General features: G+C 32.7%; 2 protein-coding genes across 2 annotated transcripts; one reads left to right on the forward strand and one right to left on the reverse strand.

Moving 5' to 3' along the window:
* Positions 1–916: 916 nt before the first annotated feature.
* LOC102665987 (uncharacterized) lies at positions 917–4052 on the reverse strand. The gene is made up of 3 exons (XM_006576906.4): positions 3528–4052; positions 2631–2717; positions 917–2480 (listed from the first exon to the last, which is right to left on the reverse strand). The coding sequence occupies exons 1-3, from the start codon at positions 3849–3851 to the stop codon at positions 1089–1091; spliced, it is 1803 nt and encodes a 600-aa protein (XP_006576969.1). The 5' UTR covers positions 3852–4052; the 3' UTR covers positions 917–1088.
* A 9004-nt stretch (positions 4053–13056) lies between these two features.
* LOC100791254 (uncharacterized) lies at positions 13057–23086 on the forward strand. Its single transcript, XM_006576907.3, has 19 exons — positions 13057–13290; positions 13513–14221; positions 14885–15079; positions 15714–15797; positions 16520–16579; positions 16909–16953; positions 17499–17698; positions 17808–18314; positions 18550–18643; positions 18746–18925; positions 19003–19092; positions 19776–19838; positions 19992–20066; positions 20163–20213; positions 21142–21219; positions 21415–21549; positions 21719–21826; positions 21934–21999; positions 22578–23086. The coding sequence occupies exons 2-19, from the start codon at positions 13862–13864 to the stop codon at positions 22650–22652; spliced, it is 2466 nt and encodes an 821-aa protein (XP_006576970.1). The 5' UTR covers positions 13057–13290; positions 13513–13861; the 3' UTR covers positions 22653–23086.
* The last annotated feature ends 565 nt before the right edge of the window (positions 23087–23651 follow it).

A 23651-nucleotide genomic window follows, 5' to 3' on the forward strand; every position in this document is an offset into this window, starting at 1 on the left:
TTTAAGGTAGGAAATAAATAAAACTAAAAAGAAAAACATGCTTATTAATTATTTTATATAAACCATAATAGTTTGTTGGTGTTGATGTCAAGTGTTTGTAAAATTGATTTCAGACCAAATGCCAATCAGGATTTATGAGTATTGCTCACTTGTTTTGATGTGACTTAAGATTGAAAATTAAGAAAATATTATACCCAAATCTCTTCACTTTGAGAGAATTATTTTTATTGAATCTCACCAAACTTGTTTCTATTGCCTCACTTGGCCACTTCCCTCCCTTCTCAAACAAAAGAAAAGTTTGGCCTCTTTCACACTTCTCTCCCACCTAGTAATTTCTCCCCAAAATCACCCTAAACAAAAAATTCAACCCCATCCACCTATCAATTTATACTAGTACTTTTTTTATAAACCACCTCTACCAATTATATACCCTTCCCATACCATTTACAACACCTCTATATAAGAATAGGTTAACATGAGCGTTAGCATTCAACATGTTTGTTCATTAAATGGTGTTCATTTTATCTAGTGTTGCACTATTTCGAAAAAAAAGGGTCAACGAATAAATTGTCACTTGTGACAGAGAATAGTGATATTTTAATATTATGGGGAAAATCTTTTTTTAAAAAAATATTGTTACGCGTGTAAAGATGTACCACTCATGCACAGAGATCATATATGATCAGATTCTTTCCATTTGAATAAAATTAGATACGCTGTTATATACAAAATTTCGATAATTTTTTTAAAAATGTTATAAATAAATCTTAAACATAATCAGCATTAACTGAAAACAAAATGGACAAAGCAACGCTTGTCAATTGTTGTACTTTCACTCACTTCCTACTTATGTCAGCATTCTAAGCTCGAAGATTAAACCTGTAATGCATGAAACTTATCTGCAATGGGAACGAGATAAAAAATCTAATCACTTATGAGATCCTCAGAGTCAGTAAGTCATAAGTATTGACAAATATGTAGCCAATAGCCACTGATATCTAACACTAGCAGGTTCCGAGTTCTTCCATTTATAAAGCAAGCAGCAGAACTCTTGTCTCGTTACCTTGAAGATTCATCATCATCGATAACTAGACACGAGCACGACATTCCCAAGAGGATTCAAAATCAAAGAATGAGCCCCCATCAAATGTGCTAAGATCAGGAGATGGCGTATTCAGTTCAGACGCCAAAGCATCATCAGCTCCAACCGGGACAGTGTTTTCATCGCTAAAAAGCCAGCGCTTGATATCATCGACTGAGCCAAGACCGGATGGAGCTGATGATGATGCTAAAGCATCATCGGCTCCAACCAGGAAAGAGTTTTCATCGCCAAAAAGCCAGCGCTTGATATCATCGACTGAGCCAAGACAGGTGTTCGTAGATCCTGAACTTTGCTGATAAGGAATGCTTTGTTTGCTATGCTCAATCCTATCTGCCTTCAATGCAGATTCAATTAGACTCGCATCATGAGGTTTCTGTTGGCAAGAATATTGCCTTGTAGTTCCACTTTGGGTTACATTTCCACAAACATTTTCATTTCTACTCAGACCAGCCACATTATTACTTGAAGGAGCATTGTTACCTTGAACAGCATAAAAATTCTGGCTACCATTTGATTGGTATGATACTTGGGTTTCATGAGCAGTAGCGTAATTGCTGACAGAGCTGAGGTTATTCGGTTGAGAGCAAGGATTAGGGTACCATAAATTTTGGGGGACATAAGCATTTTGTCCGTAAGAAGTTCTGTTATCATTTGAAAATCCTGTTGCAGCATGATATCCGGCAAATTGCTGTGCTAGATTGACATGATTACTGAAGCCACCAGAAGCATCATGAGTAGAATGGTTCATTGGCATGGTGCTCCCAACACCAACACTGCCTAAACCGTTAAACAATGTATGAGAATGGAACTGAGGCACTAAAGTGCTAACTCCATGTTGTCGCACCCTTTGGATGGCACGATTGCCTAGCGAGTGCTGTGGAATGGATTGAGACTGGTATCTGTTTCTCGCCAAAGTAGATCCTGACTCTGGATATCTACCACGGTTTGTACCAGACGGGATTGTAAAGTTGGTGGCAATGGAGGGGACATTATTTGGCCAGGATACCTGGTTCTGGAAGCTAGAATGTATCGAGGAGCACGTACGCATTGTAATTGGCGAAGAGGATTGATTTTGAGGTATGGAATTGACTGGGGAGCATGTATGTGTTGCAGTTGACATTGATGTCTGATTCGGCAACATGGAATATGGAGACATCACACAAAAAGGCAGAATATTGTTCTGTTGGGCATTCGTGACATCACTCAAAGTACTATAATTGGTTGAAGACGGTAATGGAGCAGTCTTGCCCAGCTTGAAAATTTTCCTCCGTGTTCTCCATGTCTCGGATTCATCGGTTGCATGACAATGATCCATACCTAAAAGGCCAGTGACCCATTTCGGACATGGTGCTACAGAATCACACACATAACAGTAGCACTGCATGTCATAAAAAAAAAAGGTCATAGTAATAGAAGGATAATATCAAACAGCTAATAACATGAAGAAAAAAAAACTAATATAATTACACCGGCTCATGCATAAGTCTAAATTCTGACATAGCCTTAAGCAACAAATTATGAACTTTACCTGGTAACAGTGTTTCTCATGGGGGGTGGAAGAATAAGGAAATATGACACAAAGATGCCGGGGATGAGGATAGTCTCTGCATGCAATCTGCAAGTCAAAAACAAAAAAAGAACCTCCACATTTAAAATGATATAGATACATCTTCAATCATAAGCAAAGAAAGTATGAAAATTGTAGTTTAGAGAAAACAAAATCAAAAAAGTAAAATGAGCAAATAAGTATTGCATTCTGTAGCATTTCTACTGCACGCAAATAAAAATCCCGCAGGAAAAGTAAATTCCGCAATTAAATACAAGTATTGCATTCTCAAGCATACTTCTAGAAGTTATATAACTTGATCAGAAGTTAAATACATCTGAATCATAAGTAACCACCATGACATTGCAATGTAGCATAAAGTATACTTGTACAGATTACAGAGGATCCACTCTGGCTATGCTGTCTTCCAAACAGAGTTAAAAACATTTACTCATCCCTCCGAGAATCTTAATCAGATATTCCAATTTCAATCTTAGAATATGAATCCATTCACTAACACTCTTTAAAAAAAACACATTTTCTTTCATTGCTTGAAATTCATATGCATCCCACTAGTTTGGAAATGAAATCCACAAAAATGGAAAATGAGACCCACCAGACTCACATGTTCAGTAAGAACCATTAGAATTTCAGCCAAACAGTTCAAGCTCAAGGAATTGAAAACTAAGAAAATTGAAAGCACATTACGGTACTTCCCAGTTACCAATACATCCAAATCAAACTTTTAGCAAAACACCAAAAAAAAAAAAAAAATCACATGCACGATATTTGAGAGAGTATCATTTAGTCCTTTCTTTCCCACTAACAATTATATAAAAATAAGAATTTTATTTTGAAAATTTGGAGAAAATAAAATACCTGACCCTTCTCGCCAACAACAACCAACTCGTCTGACTCAGTTGGCGAGTCACCATCCACGGTGCTGACTCGGCTTTCAGGATCAACATCCAGAACTACGCAATCATCATCATCCTCCACGCTTGGCGTCGATATCAAAGAAGAATTCGACTTCGACTTGTGTTCATGTTTGCTCACCTCGTTCGATTCCTCGTCCGAAATGTCAAGAAACTCCTTCACCCAGTCAAAGTCAATGATCCTGTTCCTCCCTCCGTTCTCTTCCAAACAAGGCACTTCCTCTTCTTCGTCCGAACTCACATACAACACAACCGGCACGGGTTCCATACTGAACAAAGTATAGAACAGAGTTCAAATCCCCGAAAAAAACAACCTTAAAAAGATGGAGTTTTTGGAACAGTGTTGCCGCAGTGGGGTGGAATAAAAACTGAATAACATATGAGAAGCGCAAAAGACAACGAGTGCCAGAACAGTAGTAATAATTATAAATATATAAATATTTTTAAATAAATAAATAACCGCTTCGACGTTAACGTTAGCCAGAGGAGAGAGATATTCAGAATTTAAAAAAAAGGAAAGATTTAAAATTTTAAATTGCAGGGCCACAAAGTGTACTCTTTGCTACTGCTAGGTGAGAAAACTAGGCAAAGGTCAAATACTAAAAAAAGGTGAAATTAATTTATGACAGAAGAATAAAGAAAGATGTTTGGGGGGAATTTGAGGAGGTCATTTCCGTTTATTTTCTTTCTTAAAAAAAAGAGGGAAAACCGGTTGCACACGTAAGTTACGAGTGATTGGGGCGCGTGGAAGGTGTTGTTTGTGCGTTACCAACTGCAAGTTGAAGTGGAAGTTGCAAATCAAAATGAAGCCTACTTGCCTACTGCCTACTACGAAATTCATTCATCCCCATGCCCATCTATGTATCTGTGCCAACTGACAACTACCATAAACATAGGTTTTCGTGAATTTCTAAGCTAATGAAACATAAATTCTTTAAAATTAATATATCAAAAAGTAAAAAAAAAAAAACAAACATTCTTTTTAGTATTGAATTACTAAATTAGATAAATAGCCTCTTTAGTCTATGAATGTAATTGCTGAAAGCTTAATTCCTATATTTTTAAATCCGTTTATTATAAGTAATATGTGTCGTGGACTAATTTACTTAATAATTTTTAAAAATAGAATTTAGATTTGAATTTGCTATATAAAGTTAAATTTTAAATTTTTTAAAATAAGAATTACTTAAATGTGTATCAATTTTAAAATTTAAATATATATATATATAATATAAGTAAACTTCACTTAAAACTTTTATAACAAGTAAATCTAAACTTACACTTTATAATAATCATTTATTTGTGAGAAAATAATTTGAAACATGAAAATTGACCGTTGATAAAAAACAAAACTCCATAATAACTGTTGATTTGAATCAATTAAATATAACATTGTTGGAGGATTAAATAGTTCACATTAATTATTTTATTATACAATTTTTTTTATACAACTAATAAATATATCATGCTAAAATATCTATTTATATATAGGTTTAATTACCCATTTAGTTCCTATAGTTTTTAAACTTATTCATTTTAGTCCTTATAATTAATAAGTGACTTTTTTAATTTTCGATAGGTCCCTACCGTTAAAATTATTTAACACCGTTAAATTATTGTTATCGGTCGTCCTTCCTCGGAGCTCCCTCTCTTCCGGGAGGCTCCCGCCTTGCAACGGATATTGCACTTCCACCCCACCCTTACTGTCGTGCTCACTGCAAAATCGGCGTCGCCGTCGACCTCTCCGACACATGCAAAGGCGAGAAATGGAGAGGAAGATTTTGACGGCACGGTGTATGGCGGGGTTTTCCATTTGAGACATAACACTCAACGATGATGAATCTAAACCCGTAGTTGTTGCCGTCAATTATGAGTCTGAACCCGTGGTTGTTGTTGTCGTTGGAATCAAATAAGGACTCGAGGTTTATACGTGGTTGAGGAGTGGTTGAGAGGTTGACGGCGACGGCAATTTTGCAGCGTCGACAGTGAGGATGGGGTGGAAGTGCAGTATACGTTGCAAGGCGAGGGCCTCTCGGAAGAGAGGAAGCTTTGGGGAAGGATGTCGGCAACAATAATTTAATGGTGTTAAGCAATTTTAATGGTAGGGACTTATCGGGAATTACATGAACTAAAAAAACCACTTATTAACTATAGGGACTAAAAAAACCACTTATTAACTATAAGGACTAAAATTGATAAGTTTGAAAACTATAAGAACTAAATAGGTAATTAAATCTTATATATATATATATAATTTTTTAAAATCTATTTATATAGTTTTTGTACATATTTATAATACCTATTTATATATTATTATTTATCTTTAAACAATTTAATAATAGATTTCAATTTCTATGACATTAATTATTATCATTATTGTTATTATATAATTTGTGTAAAAAATTTACACTATCACGGTATATTTTCTCTCTCTTAATAATAATAATAGTAATAAAAATAATAATATACTATTAATTTTTTGATAAAAAAAAGAGAAAATAACATTATTATGAATACAAATGTATTAAGTGTCTTTTTTATATAAGATATAAATAGGTGTATTGCAAAAAAAAATGGAAAATTGATTTAATAAAAAATTATTAAATAGAAATAGATAAAACTAATAAAATAAGAGATAATTTAACCACTACGGACTAGTAGTATTTGTTCTCACTTTTTTTTAAGGAAGTACTTGTTCTCACTTAGTTTTTGAAAATGAGTATTTGTTTGGCCTAGTTAGAAAGATGTGAAGGATTTGTAATCTCATAATATCGTAGGGGAATATTGAAAAAAATTCAGAGCCAATTACTTTTACGAGAAAATTAAGGGCATTTAAACTCTAGGGATACAAATCCATTGAAATCAAAACTAAAAAATCTCAATCATAAAAGTTTTTTTTTAAAATCTAATAAATCATAATATTTTTACATAATTTTTTTAAATCCGTAAAACCTTTAAAATTAACCTGTTATTTCTCTTAATGCATTAGACCACTAAATGTGTAAATAAACTAATGTCAAATTGTTTCAGTTTTATTAGTAATCTTGAGTTGAAATCCTTAGTATCCTCGATCTTACTTAAGTAAGATTGTTTCAGCTTAACCAATCATCTTGTTCTGGAGACCTTGATATCCTCAATCCTATTTGAGTGAGATTGTTCCGGTTAACAAGTGGTCTTGGTGTTGAGGCTTTTGTATCCTCGATCTTAACTCAACGGCTGTAACATGTGCAGATTCAATTAGACTCGCATCATGAGATTTCTGTTGGCAAGAAAATTGCCTTGTAGTTCCACTTTGGGCTACATTTCCACAAGCATTTTCATTTCTACTCAAGCCAGCCACATTACTCGAAGGATCATCGTTACAGAATATGCATAAAAGTTCGGGCTTCCAATTGATTGGTAAGATACTTGGGTTTTATGGGCAGTAGTATAATTGGAGCGAAAATATTGCCTTGTAGTTAATTTTAATTTTTAACTAGTCCTCTTTATCTACCACGTATGTGTTGCAGTTGGCATTGATCTCTGATTCGGCAACATGGAATTTGGAGACAATAGCATAGCACCATGAGGCTTAATTTGATTCTGTGGGAAATTCACGACATCACTCAATGTACTACAATTGGTTGAAACCGGTAACGGATCAGCCTTGCCCAGCTTGAATTTTTTCCTGAGTTCTCCATGTCTTATATTTATTGGTGGCATGAAAGAAAAAAAATATATTATAATTTAACCAGCTCGTGCGTAAGTCTAAATTCTGACATAGCCTTAAGCAACAAATTATGAACTTTACTTTGTCACGGTGTTTCTCATGGGAGGTAGAAGAAAAAGGAACATCCACATTTAAAATGGTATAGATACATCTTCAATCATAAGCAAAGAAAGTATGAAAATTGTAGTTTTGACAAAACAAAATCATATATGAAAAACAAAGTAAACTTAGGCCAGAAAATAAAAAAATAGAATAAAATAAAATGAGCAAACAGAAATGCTGCAGCAAAAGTAAATGCCTCAACTAAGGCCTTAATCTCTGCTGCAAACAAGTATTGCGTTCACAAAAATACTTCTAGAAGTTACATAACTTCATCAGATGGTAAATACATCTGAATCATACATAAGTAACCACCATGACATTGCAATGTAGCATAGAGTATACTTATACAGAGGATCCACTCTGGCTATGCTTTCGACCAAACAGAGTTAAAAACATTGACTCATACCTCCTAGAATCTTAATAAGGATCAGATATTCCAATTTCAATCTTACAATATGAATCCATTCACTAACACTCTTTCAAAACACGTTTTCCTTCATTGCTTGAAATTCTTATGGATCCCACTACTTTGGGAATGAAATCCACAAAATGAAAAACGAAACTCGCTCAACTCATATGAATTTCACCAAAACATTTCATGCCCAAGGCATGGAAAACGAAGAAAATGAAAACACATTACAATACTTCCCACTTACCAATACATCTAATGATCTAAATCAAACTTTTGGTAAAAGACCAGAAAATAATCAGTCGAGAGTATCATCTAGTTATTTATTTTTTGCCCAGTAAAAGTTACACAGAAATGAAAAAATAAAAATTGAAAATTTTAAGAAATGTTCATAATTTAAAAAAAGGAATGCATGCAAGGCTAAAAAGGTCGAGAAAATAGTGTAGAACTTTTTTTAGTCAAAAATCACAAGTGTCTCTGAACCCATTAATCTTGTTTGCAGTGTGTAACTGCGGTTGAGATATTATAATACACTGGTTCTCATGTTAAAGGCAACAGAATCTTATATTACTATGTCAATCCTTTCCGTCTGATAGTATCCTCTTTTGTTGCTATATGAGAAAAATAAGAAAATGGTTAAATATTAAAAAATGGAAATTTAATTTAACTTTTGTCTGAATTGCAATTTCATTATTATTTTTAATTTATATAAATATATTATTATTTTTAATTATAGTAACTAGTAAGCAAAGAGTTTATACTAAATATATCATAATTCGGTCAAAATACCTTATAAGTTAGTAAAAAAAATTACAAGCCTCCGAATCAGGATTTTATAATAACTTGTTGTAATACCAATATACCACTACTCCCTCCTTTCACCAACAAAAGAAAGCTATTACTCTCTCTATCCCCAGGGACTAAAGTTTAAGATTTTTTCACACTAATAAAGAAAAATAGATAATAGTATTTATTAGAAAACAATTTGAATATAATATTTTATTTTTTTAATTTCAATAAATATATTATTAAGTTTTTCAATACAATAAAATTAGAGTAGATATTTTTTAATATCTCATTAAAAAAGTGAGAATTTCAGTCAATTTTAAATATTTTTTTGAAAAACTAAAATCGTTGTCATATTTGGACGGAGGAAATATAACAAATAAGGGTAAATGTTAACTTAATAATAGTTAATTACATGTTAATCAATAACATTCTATTATTCTATTTCCTTAAATTAATTTTTTTTGTTAAATAATACAATGCCATTTTATTTTATATTCATAAAAAGACATAATTATAATTATTAAGGTAATTATTACCAGTATTTTTTTATGATTTAAATATTCAAATTAATAAAAAAGTGTCTATTTTGATTAAAAAATAATTTTATATCATATCAAATTAAAAAAAAAATCTCACGAGATTTATGCTGATTTCAAAACATAAATACATAATTGATAATTTATATAAAGAAAATAATCTATAAATATTAGTTGTTAGTTTTGTTATTATGTTAGTGGAAGGAAGGAATTTGAATTTAAGAATTTTCTCTATTTTTTCTTCAACTATCAAGACAACTTTATAATTCCTATAATTTAAACAATATATATAAGAATATCTAGTACTCTTTAGTTATAGAACATAAAACTACAAGCGTAACTTTAGGGGAAAAAAGTAAGATTATGTTTAATAAAATTAGTAAAAAATTGACTGAAAGCTAAAAACATAGAAGTTGTAAAATGGGTCGAGGTAGTCGGGCCAACCCGATGAAAATGTATGATTTAACCTTAAACAAATTAGACTTTTCAAGGGTTTGAGTTTCATTTAAGCCTAAATTAAATTTTTTTTGACCCAATTCATTATAGACCCAGCATTGGGTTGGGTAGTCTGTTTAATTAGAAATTGAAAAATTAATTTTTTAAATTATAAATGTTTCAATTTGTTAAAATAATCAAAGAGTGTAAAATTAAAAAAAATTACAATTTATTTAATCTAAAGACTATCCTTCTCCGAAATACCTGCATATGCCAAGCCCATATTGAAAGCGGCATCTGTTTTGTCATTCCAGACAATAGTGTCATAAACATTGGAGATCACATGGATCAGTTTGCAAATATTATTAGGGACAACCTTAATTTTTGAAAGTCATGTTCTCCAAATTGTGCTAAAAAATTACTAACAATAGCCTGCAGCTCATGACCATTCAAATTGACCAAGGTCATGTATGGGTAATTGCACTGCGGATCATCAAGACACAAGATACCATCCCATTTTACATGATGAATAAAGATCTAATTGCCAAAATAAGTTGTCCACTGTCAACATGGACACAATTGTAACGTGATTAACTGTTGAGGTGATTCAAACATAAACCCCTTTTAAGAGAAAATTTTCACTGTTGTTTCTTCTTGAAAATATATAATCCGTGATATAGATTCAATAGACTTGGAAGAATTGGGTATAATACTCCATTTAAAATAAATCGCAAGTTCAATCATTCTATTTATAATGAGGAAATGCACTTTAAGCATATAATGATACTCATTGATCATACAACATCTTTACCAATGAGTTATCCCACACATAAACTGGACTTGTTGTAACTGTTGGTTTTTTTTCTTAAATTTAGGGTCATCAAAACTAAGTATGCCATTCTGGAAGAAATTTGCATTGTATTTAGGGTCATCGAGGCTGAAAATATACCTTCCCAACTTTCACATTATGAAAATATAATTCATATTTTCAATTGAATATAAGGTCGTCAAAGCTTAAAATTCAACATCATGAATAAACACACTGCATTTAGCAAAGTAGCATCAAGGGTCATATTTCGAAATAAAGAATTTCATTCATCCTGCAATTTCTAAGGGTCGCTAATCCCAAATCAAAATTCTGAACAAAAAGTTCATATTGTAAGAAGAGATTTCATATCGAATGTTACATTGAGCGTCATTGAGAGCCATCAAATATCCTCCTATCCGGATTTAAAATTTTGAAATAAAGAATTCAATTCATGTTGCAATATTGAATTGCATTAAGGGTCACCAAATCCAATACAAAATTATGAACAAAAATTCACATTATAGTTTCGATTAGGGTCATTCGAATTGCCGAGAGTCAAATTTTAATTCAGATTAAGGGTCATCGACAACCATAAAAAATCAAATTTCAGAATCAAATTTCACATTACAATTCAGATTAGATTTACCGCAAGTTGGGTCACCAAGGATCAATTTGAATTCATAATAACAAATTCAAAAAAATTGTTCAAAATTATAAACAAATTTCACATTATACTTTAGACTAGGATCACCGAGAATCAATACTGAATTCACAAAGAATTCAACATTCTGTTCAAAATTATAAACAAAAACTCAAATCGTAGTAACTCTAAATAGGGTCATCCAGGGTCATAATTCACAAAGAATTCTAAATTCTATTGGAAATTATGAGGGGGGAAAATCGTAGCTCCGAATAGGATGGTCGGGGTCATTCCTGAATTCACACAGAATATTATAAATTATGTTCAAACTATAAACAAGTAGCTCTGACTAGGATCATTGAGTATCATTCTTGAATTCATAAAGAATTTTCAATTGTATTCACAATTATGAACTAAAATTCAAACCATAGCTCCAACTAGGATCACAAAGGGTCATTAGGGTTTGAACTCATAAAGAATTCAAAATTTTGAAATATAGAATCCATATAACCACAAAATTTAGGGTCATTATGTCATTGATGAAAAATTTAATGTTCTTGAATAATCAAGAATGATAACATATCATATTACTGTCCCAAATGAAAACACTGTCAAAACATTCGTGCCAAAACACCCCAAATTATGACGAACGCACCGTTGATTCTTGCTTGGGTTTACTCTCTCTTTCTCTCTAGTCTCTGAACGAAGCTAACAACTCGTGGAAAATCAAATCTCAGGTGTGATCTTTGTATAAGTAGGGTAAGCCAGTGTGGGCCTATGTGGGCTTGAGGGTGTAGTACAGGTCCATTTATAATTTGTAACTTTTATTGATAATTCTTATGTTTTAACTTTATTTAAGTTGATTTTTTTTATTAAAAAAAAACTTTCAACCTATATATATATCGTGTTTCCTTTTTTATTCGTAAAATATCAAGGGATTTGTATTCGATTTTTATGTATGTATGTATTATTATTACAAGAATAAACTTAAAAAACTAATATATTGAGCTTGTTTCTTTATGCTTTTTTTAAAAAATATTTTTTAATAACATAAGTAGTTTCTAATTTTTTCTATATGTTTGTCAGAACTTTATTTTTTTAAAAAAAATATATATATTTAAGAAGCAACTCTCATGTGCTTCTTAGGAAAATACTTTTTAAAATCATATTTTTTAAATTTAAACAAACTGAACCATGAAAAGTGAAACTAATGATAGAAAAATTGAAATAGCTTATTTTATTTAAGAATTTAAAAATAAGTGGAAATATTTATTAAAAACCTGCTTGTTTTATTTTTTCCTTTATTGTAGTTAAAAAACTAAATAAAAACTTTTATTTAACTGTGTAAGTATTTAACATAAAATGGATTCATGTTTCATCCTCTATCTTATCTTTTGAGATGTACACATAGGTTGATAAATGTTGTCCAAGTCCTTACTTTTTATTTTTAAGAAAATTATTTATTTGGTTTCTGCAGTAGCACAAAATTTACTTTTTGACCCATATGCTAAAAATAATTCATTTTAATCTCCAATCAAACATTTTTAAATTCCTTTTGGTCCCTAACATTACACAAACTTTATTTTTTCATCCTATGTGTACTAAATTTTATTTAAAGGATTAACCTCTCTCTATGTTTTATCATATGCTTGAATCAATAATCAAATTATGATGATATATTTAAATGATAAGATTATCTACTATGAATCATATGACATCTTATTTGGTTGTTTAAATATTATGCTCCCAAAAAATAGGTGCTAAACATATATAATAAATCATATATTTTCTAATATCTTATTATTATCTTTTCTTACTTAGAAGATTTAAATAGTTTATCACGCCCCAAACAATAAAAATAAAATAAAAATCCTTTATTATCATGCACATGCAGTGGCCATAACACTTGGTCCGATGAATTAATTAAAGTTGGCTTGCGTGCTCGGGGATTTCTATAAGAGCCCCGACAAGTTTGGCAAAACTGGGAAACAAATGGAGCAGTGTCCGATCACAATTAATTCAAGTTGAGGACCATGCTCGTAAATATATTCTCATATGTTATTATGTTATGTTATGTGTTTTTGTTGACATGACACGAGTAGTTTTTATTTTTTCCGTTCTCTGCTTTTTGTTCAAACTCCAAAGGTTCTTTCTTTCATCTTCCTTCCTTTCTCTTCCATTTCTATATATATTTAGCAACTCTTCTCTCTCTCCCCTCTCTCTCGCTCTGTTCTATCTAGGACAAGGACCGAGCCTCCTCAGGAACCACGAAAACACAGGTACATGCGTGTTTGTCACACCAAAAACCACCTGCAATATTGATCTTGCCTTTTGAATTTTCCATGCATTTACTCGCTCTTGTTTCCGTTACAAGCAATATGCGTTGGAGGGTTATACTTTTTCATTTGCCTCTTTCATTCTGCGCATTCTTTTGCCATTAATGAGAATAATACCGGCAGTTCCATCATTAATGAGAAGAATATCATTGTTCTATGTTTTAGAACCAGCAGGTTGGTGCCCATTATTGTTCGGGTGGAAAAGTTTGAAAGTTTAAAAGGAAAAAAAAATTAAAAGTGGAATCTACCTGCCCAGAGGAATCAGTTGATGTTTTGATCGTTAAATCATATAAAAAAAACTTTTTTTTGTGAGAAAGAGAAAGAAGGATCCCTGGAATAAACTTGGTGATAATGTCCATCTGGGGCATTCTCATTGGAATCAAAATGTGGTAGAATCATCAAATTCAGTGCAATGATCCAAAAGGGTGGTGGTAGAGAAATGGTGTGGAGGCTGTAATTTGATTATTGAAGTGAAAATTGAGAGCATGATGATGAGCTAGGTGCTTATCAAAATATGGACTCAAAAGAAGAGGCCGAACATCATGAGGATAGGCCAACATCGCCAATGCGGGTCCTGCAGCAGTTATCTGAAGGGGCATTCAGAGTTGCTGGGGAAGCATTTCACAATATGTATTCTGGTGGTGGGTCAAGTATGCCACAAATGGGGCCTGGTGCACATAGACGATGTCAAAGTGAACTTGTTACTAGAGAAGGAGTTCAGCGTAATAATAGCTTTCAGAAATTAAGATCTCATGTGCACAAGGCTTGGCGGTGGGGTGGCAGATTCCGCGAAGAAGTTTCACCGGCGAGTTTCAACCCTGAGGTCATGGCCAACCAGAAACGGCAGTGGTATCGGCTTCATCCTAAAAATCTGGTATTTAATTTTTAGAATCCCTTCATGTACTATATTTATTTTTGAAAATATTCCTTGCCTGACTGACTGATCTGCAAATAGTAATGTTCTATATTGTACAATACAGTAGTACAGTGCTATCAATGATGATAAATTTTTCAATAAGTCGGGTTACTTCATGTTTCACCTCAGATTAGAAAATCAGTTTCCTCCCTTCAATTACTTGTTCATCATTGTTTAATCAACAAAATCTACTACTTTGTTTAGACAACTTCTTTGTCCTCTAGGAAATTTAACCATTCTTTTGCATGTTTTAGGAAATATAATATTTCTGCATGCAATATTTTGATGTCAAATATACATCACCTAAGGGAATTGGTAGCAGTTGTCTCTCTATATAATCTAGCCCTATCAGAAAGAAATTAGAGCATGAGCATTGAGCCATTGAGGGTTTTGATTTTTCTTATATTCGTATAGTGAACCATGCCATACTGGTTTATGAGTAATGGCTATACTGTTAATGCTAAAAGTTATTTTGAAGGTTCTTCATTTAGACTTGAAATGTTAACAATGATGCATTATTGCACTAACTTGTAGGATGTGTCTTTGTGTACCATACACATATTTGTCAGAAATGTAAGCTTATCATTTTGTATAAGTAAGCCACTGTGAATATTACTGTAGGATTGTGTAAATTATAAGGAGCCAGAATCGCTCTTTGAACATTTTGTGATTGTGGGGCTGCATCCAGATGCTAATTTGGAAGCCGTGGAGCATGCATTTGCAAGAAGGAAAAAGTGGGAAAAGGAAAAACCTGCATCTCTAGATTACAAAATGTTACAGCAACAAAGGCCACCGGAACCAACTTTGGAACCTCAGGTTTGTTAGATATCAGTAACACATTCATTTTATACAACAATAGCTTTATTCCACTAGATGAGGTCATCCACATGGGTCACATAATGATGCCATCAGGCTTGGTCAAAAACCAAGATTTTAAGAATATTATTTACCATGAGATTCCTTTCAACACTCACATTTGATTGAAAAGGAAATTTTATGAGAAAAGAAAGAAAGTATAATTAAGGGAAGGATAAGATATCCTCCAAAACAGAGGAAATAGAAGGAAACTTGGAATAAAAGAGATAACTGGCTGTCCAGTCTCTGCATTTCAGAAACAGAAATTTAAATTTAAATTTGTCTGTTATTCTCTATAGATAAGTTTTTAAGGTTAAATTCTCAAGAGTGTTATAGGCTAATAGGTGTTGTGCATATCTGGTGTCTGGTTCCCAGCATTTATGAAAGATGTTTAGGAATATTATATCTGTATTTTGATGGTGAACGGGAATTATTTGAGTTACCATACAAATAATCTCTGCAATCAAATAATTTGATCGTAAAATTTCCGAGCAAACAAACTGTAACTGACTCTTCCTTTTTTATATTCACAATTTAGTTTATTGCTATGGATCAATAGATTCTTTGCAGCTGATACCTTTTTGCAAACATGCAGTTACTGTTCAAATATCCTCCTGCAAAGAAGCTAACAATGAGTAAGAAGGATTTAGCTCCCTTTTGCTTTCCTGAAGGTGTTAAGGTCGGTTTGATGCTATTTTACATACTCAGAGCTGTCAATTGTTTTTTTTTCTTTTTTAAACACTGTCTTACAATTGTTTGCATTTGGAGCTACAAAAATTGGTCCTACCATCATTGCATGTTGCCCTTGCCCTTTCCATGATATGTAAATGACAAAACAAAATTATTTGATTTCTCAATGAATAAATTGTTTGATTTATCTTGGAGTTAGAAATTTCTGTTATCTTTTTTATCATTACACTGCAGCATATGAACATAATTTATACCATTCCCGTATGTGACATAGTAAGAGCAACTTAAACAGTAGTTGCTTATTCAATATTATGATGATATGGCAAGAGAGAGACAAGGAATTCAAAGATGCAGTTGCCTTTACAAGCAACATTGTTTAGCAAGTTTAAAGTTGAAAAGTGGGGTCATAAGGAGAAAGAAACTAAGGAACAGTATCTGCAATAAAGTTGCTCCAAGTCTATTGAATCTAGAGAAATCTCACTATATTGACTTACATTCATAGGTTTAGCTTATTATGATTGACTGATCTTATTGCTTTTAATTTGTATGATTTCTTAATTATAAATAAAAATTTCCCATCTTTTATTTTTGGTAGAATTTGGCATTTTGTTACTAAGATAAAAATAACATTTTTGCTAAACAATAGGTCTAGTTAAGTTATAAAATCTGATTTTCCACAACTGTTTCATTTGTTTAAGTGCTGATTTACAGGCATGGTTGTTGGAGAGGACTCCATCTCTAAGCGAACTAAATGAACTTGTCTATGGACAGGTATGCCACATCGATCTCATAGTTCTTTTTCATGAAAAAAAAATGTTTTTGCTTTTTTACAAGCTAGTTAAAGCAATTTATCATGTAGTGTTTTAGATAATAAATTTATACTACGTAAGCATAACTTATTACTTAGTCTAAGTGCCATGGCATGCATATGCAGAGAAATATTGAGAATGCTACATTTCATGATCTTTCATTTTTGTTGTAGAGAAGCATTGACTCAATCCAATTTTTATTGTATAATTAACCTTCCATTGAGCACCTAATACCTTTGCAACCAACGATAATATTTATTCTTTTTTCTTTTTGGCTGTTATTCTCTACAGGAGCATTTAGGAAAAGATGATCTTTCATTTGTCTTTACAATCAAGGTAATTTTTGTATTGATATCATCTATCGACTTTAGTCTGTTAGCTTGATATGGTTAGTGATTGTTCTGTTGAACTCTTATTTTACTTGTACCCTGGTTCACTTATGCTAGATCAGATTATGCAAGATTCTGTGTCTGTGTACAGTTTCTGCATATTACTATTTTGAATTTCTTTTTTGAGAATTGTAGAGTGAGCCAGGGGGGGAGGGGGTAACTTATCTTACAGTATAAATTTTTTCTTAGCTACTTAGTATTTTTCTGTGAGATAAAACTTCAGAAGTATATTTGTAACAATTGTCTCAATGGTTCAGATTCCTCAGAACATTTGAGATGCTAAAGAGCATCCTGTTGTTATAGCTCAAGCTGCGAGTGAGAACAGGAGAACCAAAAATAAACTTGAAATTTGTAACATGGTCCCTTATGGACAAACAAATAGGGCCGGACAGGATGGATTAAACATAAACTTACTGCATACCTTGATTCTCATTTATTTCTTACAGTAATATTGCTGAAACACTTTTATGTGTACCTTGATGTCTTGATCAGGCAGCAGACAATGCAACACTTTATGGAGTTTGCTTACATGTGCCTGAAATTGTTCAGAGGCCCCCTGGTATCTTAGGCATATCATCTCCTTTTTCTCATCCCTCTGGGGCATGCAGCCGTTTTCTGGTTTCTGCACCTCGCTGTTACTGTCTTCTAACTAAAGTTCCTTTCTTTGAGTTACACTTTGAGATGTTAAACAGGTTAGCATTATTGGCATGTACTGACTTACTTTTCAGGGAAAAGACATGCTTGATATCCTTTGGTTTTCCCTACATCCAGTAGAACTTACTATGCCTTACTTGGATGTAGTCTCATTGCACAAGAGCGCCTGAATCGGATAACTCAGTTTATAAATGAGGTGACTCTCACTGGCAGCACTCCATCAACACCCAAATTAGATGATCAAATGAGTTCAAATGCTAACTCCCCGGATAGGGAGTCATTCAGTGACTGGATGGATTGTGCAATACCCCTTGATGCTGCAGCTGTTATTACTGCTGCTGCTGCGGGGATTATATCTGATGATGAAATCATACAGTTGTCCCCTAAAAGATGGGATTCTCGCTGTCAATCTCCTGTAAGTGTGACCGCCAGTGATGCTTCAGATCATTGGCAGGTCAGGGATATAGATAAGGATGGCAGGAAGAATCTACAAGATCATGATAATTGTACTTTTGGGGCACCAGAAACTCTTGGTTCTATAGAAAGAATGCATGGAAATTACAAAAATGACCAAGTTTCTCCGAAAGTTGGAACACCTTTTTCTGCTCAGAATCGTGTCTTGGAGCGTCTTGGAAGTTCCGAATCACTTTTCAGGTAATAAATTTATAATTACAATATTCGTTTCGATTTTACTTTTGGATAGACTGTCATCACTTTTTTTCCTTCAATTTATTGTGCTACACTTATAGCAATTATGGAACGAAACTTTTTCAGTTTTGATATGGTTCATCCATCTGTCTACTTTGTTGGTGTGTTTTTCTTCTTCTTTTTATGACATTTAATGTTTAATTCTTATTCAATTTCAATACCATATTGTTTTCATTGGCAGTCCAGTTAGAAGCATGGCATCAGAAGATGAGGACGATTTTTTCTCAAACAATGAAAGAGATTACGGGGACGAATTGTTAATAGAATGGGCCATGGTTAGTGTAAAATGGTTGTCAATTTGTTTTGCATTGATTAAATTGAGGAGATGTTTGATTGGCATTTTACAAGTTTTCTTTTTTTGTGAATGGATTTGATAGGAAAATAAGAATGATTTGCTACAGATAGTGTGTAGATATCATGCTGAACCTATTCCACCTCGAGGAAGTGAATTTGTCTTCCACCCTCTCGAACATCTACAGGCTATTCAGTACATACGACATTCAGTTGCTTCACTTGGCTTCGGGGATGATTGTTCAAATTGTTCTGAACCAGCTCTGGTAATTTTTTAATTGATTTTTAACACAATACTTATCCAAAAATTATGTACACTCCTTACAACTATACTTGGTTAAAGGACAATGCAAAGCTGGCAGCTGCTGAGGAAGCCCTGTCATTATCAGTATGGACAATGGCAACTACTTGTCGAGTTCTGTCCCTTGATAGTGTAAGCACATATTCCAGTTGACATTCAACAGTGTTAATGTTTGTCTGAACTCAGAAGTTCTTTATAGAAACCATTTCCTGCAAGCAGAAAATCTTTTAAAGCTATTATTTTTCCTCTAATTTCTATTTTACTGATCTTTTATGCAGAAAATGATTTTCAGATTGATTTTGCTCGTCTCTCATGTTTCCTTTTCCTGTTGCTGGTGTTCTTTTTTTTTTTTTGCTGTTTAGTTATCCTAGTTCTTATACTGGATAACATTATTGAATTATAGCTTGCATCATCAGTTCCTAAATTACTATGTGTAGTTTAGGGGTATACTTTGGTTCAAACCAAACCCAACAACTATTTACATCCTCTAACTAAAATGAACCCGAATATATAAAGGTAAAGAAAAGAAAGAAAAATATATCATTTATATCTCCCTGAACATTTCCATTTTCCCTATGTTTTTCATTCACCTAAATAAGCAGATTCCTTGTGATTCTATATTATGAATTATTCCATAATCAGAAAAGGAATGGTGCTGCTAGCATTATTCCTTACCACTAGCAGAAACAATTTGTCAAAGAAGATGCTTTACTGCATTTTCTTTGCATCATGTGGACTGTTACCTATGGCCCCTGCCTTTCCACTTCCTATTGAAGATTTTGACTCATTCCATTTATCCACGATGTTTCTGGTAGGTGATGGCATTAATTACAGGAGTGTTGTTGGAAAAACAGGTGGTAATAATGTGTCCAAATCTGGTAAGTCTTTAAAACAATCATAGTAATTGATGCCCATCGATTTTCCTTACAATGTTGTAGCTTATTACTTAGTTGCTGTTGCTGATTGATTTGGATTGATGCAGAGGGGATTATAACCCAACTTTCATTTTGGCAAATTTTGACATAATGCAGGGTGTTCTATCTGCCACAGTGCTTTCTCTGATTCCCATGATTCGTCCATTTCAGTGGCAGAGTTTATTGCTCCCGGTGAGTCAATGGATTCAACAAGCCATGGTTTCAGATTTTCCTTGTGGCATTGTCAATGTCACGTAGGTCTAACAATATGTTAGCTTTGCTTTTCAGGTTTTACCTGGGAAAATGATTGATTTTCTTGATGCCCCAGTTCCATATATTGTGAGTTTCATTTTCTTTAATGTTTACAAAATATGTTGTCTCAAATTATATTTGTTTTGTAAGCTAGTACTTTAGTGTAGTATTCAGTGTTGCTTTGTGTTAACTATTACATTAGTATATATTCTTCATTCATTCATAATATTCTCCTTTACCAGTTTTTTTTTTTTTTTTTGGCAAAAGGGAGCTGAATCTTGGAGAAAAAGAGATTGGCATCCTAACTATGTTGGCACCCCAATCTCTCAACTCCAAACAGATCCAACTCAGAACATATATATGTGTGTGTGTGTGTGTGTGTGTGTGAATAAGCAAAACAGAATTACAAAGCAATTGGATTCTCCCTTACCAGGGTTAATGATTGATTTTCTAGGTTTTTGCTTTGAGAAATTAATTCATATGAAACTTAAGATGTAGCATTTATGTTTGCATTTGTGTAATCTAGAAATTGACCTACAGCATGTTTTTCATCTTACACAGGCAGTGGGTTAATATCATTATGTGGAGATGTACTTTAATTCCAGTGATCACAGTTAATTTTTTTCAATATCAATGTCTTTGTTGCTTTTTAGTTTGTAGGATGCGTGCTTACTTCCAATTCCATTTTGAATTGATAATGCCTTTGCATTGAGGATTAGTATGTTTGTGTTAATAATGCTACTGTTCTGTCAATATGTGAGAATGATGCCCTGTTCTGAAATTTGAATTAAAAAATGAGACCAAAATTAGGGTTGGAGAGAGGAAGAGAAAGATCAGATTAGAAATTTTTTCTTTTTTAAGTGTTCATACATGAATTATAACTTCAAACCGAAAATTTTATCACCATGGTTATCTGTCATTTGTGAATTTAGCTCTTTTTCTTTTTCATGAATAAGTTTTTTAAAATTTTAAAGAATGGTCTCATTGTTTATCCAATTTTCTTTTGTTCGTGCAGGTTGGCATACAACATAAACCTGATGACTTGAATATGAAAACTAAGAATCTTGTTCTTGTTAATATGCCAAAGGATCAGGTTTGTAATAATGTTTTAAAGATAATTACAAGTTATTCCACAAGATATGTGGGGTGTCTGTTGGAACTAGTCACACTTAATTTACTTTGTCATATCTTTGACTATTTCTAAAATGTTTTCTAACCAGAAGATAGCATATACTGTACCATGCAGAATTTTTCGGTCATGTTTCTCTTCAAATTTTTTCTTGTGTAGGTTACAATGTGTCACTTACCAAGACTTCCACGACATAGAGAGCTTCTCTCTCAGTTGACTCCAATTCATGCTAGACTTTCAAATGAAAGATCAATTGCTAGAAAGCATCCTGTACATAGGTGCAACGAAGTCCAGGTTTTTTTAGTTCTCATACTTAATTAGATCTCTCTCTCACACACACACTATTTTGGAAAAATACATATTAGTATTTCTTATCTATGTATAATCAACTAGCACCTTTTCAGCTTCTAGCTTCTGATGCTCCTCCCATTAGTGGCAACTGCTAATTTTTACTTGTTTTCAGGCTGAAGCTTCAACTCAGTTTTTGAATATAATGTGGCACTATTTGGAGTCACTTTGTTCAGATCTGAAATCTCACACGATCACTAGTGTACAATCAAATAACGACAGGGTAAGATGACTAAGTTATTGTGATATTGATTTTTGGAAGTTCTCAAATAATCAAGAATTGGTAGTTTGCCTTCTTTTTCCTAGCTCATCCTGGATTAATTTGTTCAGGTTTCTTTACTTCTTAAAGATAGCTTCATTGATTCATTTCCTGCAAGGGACCAGCCATTCATTAAGGTAACAACCTTATTCTTTTAAGGAAAACCATAGGAAATTTTCGTTCTACACAAGCATTGAAATGATTGTTACATATAATTGTCTTGTTGCCATCCTAGTTTAGAATAAAATTTGATTGTATATATTAATTTCGCTTAAGCTGCAGAAAAAGTAAGAATTGTTAACATCATTGGGGAGAGGGGTACATTAAATATTCCTTCAGAATAGGCACATTGGAATTTATTTTATTTTCACTTATATTCCTAGTGAGATTGGTGTTTTGATAAACTTCTCCATGATGAGCACTTATTGGATGATAAAATAAGAAGGTAAATGAATTAAAGTACTTTCATAATCTAAAATCAACTTAAGCACTTAACTTTTATAAAATTTCTCTCACCTAACTTCTCTAAAAACTGAAGTGCATCACTTTATTTTAGCTTTTAGGAGAAACTTAATTTATTTTATCTTCCTATTTTTTTTGTGAAGATTGTCTTCGTAGTTAGTTCTGTTTTTATGGGGACGTTTATTCAAGCAAGGCAGAGCTCTTTACTAATTACTGTTTGAAAGCTATTGATTTTGAATCATTGGCTTTGCAGCTATTTGTAGATACACAGCTCTTCACTGTTTTATCAGACTCTCGTTTGTCAAGCTTTGAGAGTGGTGAGTCATAGTCCCATCATGTCACATTATTTTAGACCAAATGGTGCAATTCATCTGTTATACATGTTTGATGGCACTGAGGAAGATATAGTTGTTGATTTCATTGGGGAAGACCTCCAGTCCAGATGAAACTTTGCTAATCCAAAGAATCCAAGGTTTGGAATGACATAGTAAGTAGAAATGTGGGTTAAAATTTTTTGTATAATGTTGATAGTAATAGACTGCAAATGCCATGTACTAAGTCACTGTGCTAACCCAGAGGAAGGAATCACTGTCCCTATTTTTTTATTGAGGGATATGTTATTGGGTTTAGCTGCACGTTTTGTAATTGAGTAATGTGAGTACACACAGACTATTTGCCCTGTCCCTGTAGCACAAGTAGTTAAGGATAAATGAACATTGCAATTATTGATATATGATTAATAGTGTCACGAGTTTATAAAAATATTTAATTGTGATTAATTTTGCCTCACAAGTTAAAAGCAATTATGTGTCTTTACAAATAATCTAATTATTTGTTGTTTTGTCTTTAATGACACTGTTTCATATTGTATAGACTTGGCATGGGGTGGTTTTGCATGAGCACAGAATAGACTCATTATTAACATAAATATTATTTTTTCTTTACACGATATTCTTTTTTTAGTTTTTCTATATGACAATGTTTGTAAACAAGTCCTTGACAAAAAAAAAAAAAGATATCACCATTACCGTTATCTTATGTCCTGATGCTGTGAAAGCTAATCTGATGTAGTTAATGGATATCTGACATTGTTTCTCACATGTGATTTCGTTTTGTACATTTTCTCATTATAGTCTTTTTACATAGTTTTTCTGTTTATTTTAATTCTAATACAAAAAACAAAACATGTCCTTGAAAATAACGGAGGCACTTGTTTACAATTAAATTACTTCAAATGCTCCAAATCAATACAGTTCCAAAAAAAAATCCCTTTATCTTTATTATTAGGATTATAAGTTACAACCAAGTAAACACTTAATTTCATAAC

Source organism: Glycine max, chromosome 3 (genome assembly GCF_000004515.6).
Source record: "Glycine max cultivar Williams 82 chromosome 3, Glycine_max_v4.0, whole genome shotgun sequence".
Lineage (NCBI taxonomy): Eukaryota > Viridiplantae > Streptophyta > Magnoliopsida > Fabales > Fabaceae > Glycine > Glycine max.